The sequence below is a fragment of the Brachycentrus maculatus genome, unplaced genomic scaffold, assembly GCF_059751285.1.
Source record: "Brachycentrus maculatus isolate JH-2025_06_01 unplaced genomic scaffold, ASM5975128v1 h1tg000678l, whole genome shotgun sequence".
Classification (NCBI taxonomy): domain Eukaryota; kingdom Metazoa; phylum Arthropoda; class Insecta; order Trichoptera; family Brachycentridae; genus Brachycentrus; species Brachycentrus maculatus.
The window spans coordinates 39,522-41,843 of record NW_028281410.1 but is presented as its reverse complement, the minus strand read 5'-3'; the positions used below and the strand labels follow the sequence as shown (position 1 = coordinate 41,843).

Below are 2,322 nucleotides of genomic sequence, written 5' to 3'. Positions count from 1 at the left end.
TGTATACCATATTGTAGGTACACAAATATGTAATAACATGTGGTCTAAGTGCGGTCTGCACTAATCCCCTCGTAAAATGTTTGGGCCTTTTACAACAAAAGGTTGCCGACCCATGCTGTACAATGTTGATGTTTGCGAATTCGACAACAGAACAAATTCCAACATAATACACTTGTGAAGAGATAAACATGCACAAGCACGCGTAAACAAAGCTACGCACTCTTTATCAGTTCAAAACAGACTGAACGACATATCGTAATCGTACCAGTATATAGTATAGGTCTTCCGTCAGTTATCGTCAGAATTCTCTCCGCTTCGGACTGGGCTGCTCGCCTATTTCGAGTACTTCTCACAGTATTATCAATTTGATATTGTGGAATGCAAACGCCCGCCGGTTTTCTCCTTTGCTTGGTGGCTTGCGTATTGGCGGACGACATTTTGAAGGATGAGTTCTTCGAAGAACTCGGCATCGACGAGAAAGAAGGAGACATTGTGCAGATCTTGATGGTGGCGCGACATGGACAAAGGACTCCGAAGAACCCTTATCCCAGCGACCCTTGGAGGGCGCCCAGACATTGGCCAGAAGGATGGCTCCAGCTCACAGAAGAAGGAGCTAGTCAACACAGAGCACTCGGCAACTGGCTAAGAAGTCGGTATCCAGATTTCATCCCTACAAAATACAAGACCTCAGATATCCTGGTGAGGAGTACAGGAATCTCCAGAACCTTGGCTTCAGCTTTTGCTCTATCTTCAGCCCTTTACCCTGGAGAAGCAGTGCCAATACACTCAGCCCCCAGTGAATACGATAAGTTGTTTTCTCCTCACAAGTCTTGTCCTGCTTTCGACCAAGAAATGGAGAGGTTCACTTCTACACCGGAATTCAGAATAGAAGAATACCATAGACGTCCGTTTTACGAGTGGTTGTCTGAACAAATTGGAAGACAAGTCCATGGACTGGAATCAGCAGAGTCTCTGTACAGTCTGATGATGATTGAACAGCAACGTAACTACACCCTCCCGAGATGGACTCAACTCATCTTTCCACAGCCTCTGAAGAACTTGACTGGAAGATATTTAAGCAGAAGCTCGGCGACTCCTTTACTAGCTCGTTTGCGCTATGGAGCTCTTTTGAAAGACATCCTAGACAACGCACAACACGCCGGCAAGACTTCGAAATCCAGGAAAGTCTTGATCTACAGCGCCCACGACTTCACAGTCATAGGACTCCTGAACAGTTTGAAACTCTTCGACGGATCTCCATCAGGATTTGCAGCCTCCCTTTTATTCGAAGTTCGAAGAGGACACTTTGAACAAGGAAACACTGTTCAAATCTATTACAGAAACGATTCGAACGCCGAACCTAAACAGCTATTCATAGAAAACTGCGGAAAACCTTGTCACATCTCAAAACTAAAAGAGATCTTTGCAGCAATCATACCCGATGACATCGATGAAGAATGCAGGAACACCAGCGGGAGAGTTCTCTGCGCTGTGAAGACTGCCGAAGACGTGGCCTTGCTGTGGGCTGTGGCCCTCGGGTCGGCTGCTTTGGGAGCTTTACTAGTCATATTTTGCACAAAGCTCTACATATGCGGAAGGCCTCCCTTGTGGCAAATGTACCAACCGCATATACTGAACTACGAACCGCGTAAATCGAACTACACCGCGTTAAGAGGTGACAATTACGGCGGAAGAATTTAAACTGTTTGTTTTGTTTAAAGCTTTATAATGATCTCTGTTTTGACACTAGTGTTATTTCTTTATTACAATTAGTAAATACATAAGTGTATTATTTATTTATTTGACATTATTTTTGTGGAAAAACGTGGTTTAAATATAAAAATAGACTTGTCAAACACAAGATCACTTTTTTGGAAAAGTGGTGTAGTATAAATGAGTTATTTTTACGAGCATAAATAAGTAAATAACATAAGAGAGTACTTTTGATAAACATATTTTATACAATGACACTTTTTATAATAAAAAACACATTTTTTTATTTAATTTTTTTAATAAGATATCGAAAATCTTATTCTTTGGTCTTATGGTCCCGTTATTTTCAATAAGTTACCAAAAGTTAAAAAACTTAACATTTTGATATTTTTGCATCAAATAAACATTGCTTAAAATATTAATTTTAAATTAAATATATCTTTTTTTACATAAACAAATATAACTTATTTTATATGTTTGTGTTTCGAGGTTACAAACATTAGAAGAACGTTTATCAATATTTTTCATGACACCGAAAAATTAGTAAAAAAGCATTTGGCAAAAAAGTTGTTTCGTTGTCAACGTTCTTTCCAATATGATAATTTAATC

At 39.7% G+C, this 2,322-nt stretch overlaps 1 protein-coding gene across 1 annotated transcript; it reads left to right on the top strand.

Annotated features, from left to right (window-relative positions):
• Window positions 1-314: 314 nt before the first annotated feature.
• On the top strand, window positions 315-2,011 carry LOC148300654 (prostatic acid phosphatase-like). Its single transcript, XM_088274458.1, has one exon. It carries the CDS (start codon window positions 379-381, stop codon window positions 1,699-1,701), a length of 1,323 nt encoding a protein of 440 aa, XP_088130584.1. The 5' UTR covers window positions 315-378; the 3' UTR covers window positions 1,702-2,011.
• Window positions 2,012-2,322: the final 311 nt, after the last annotated feature.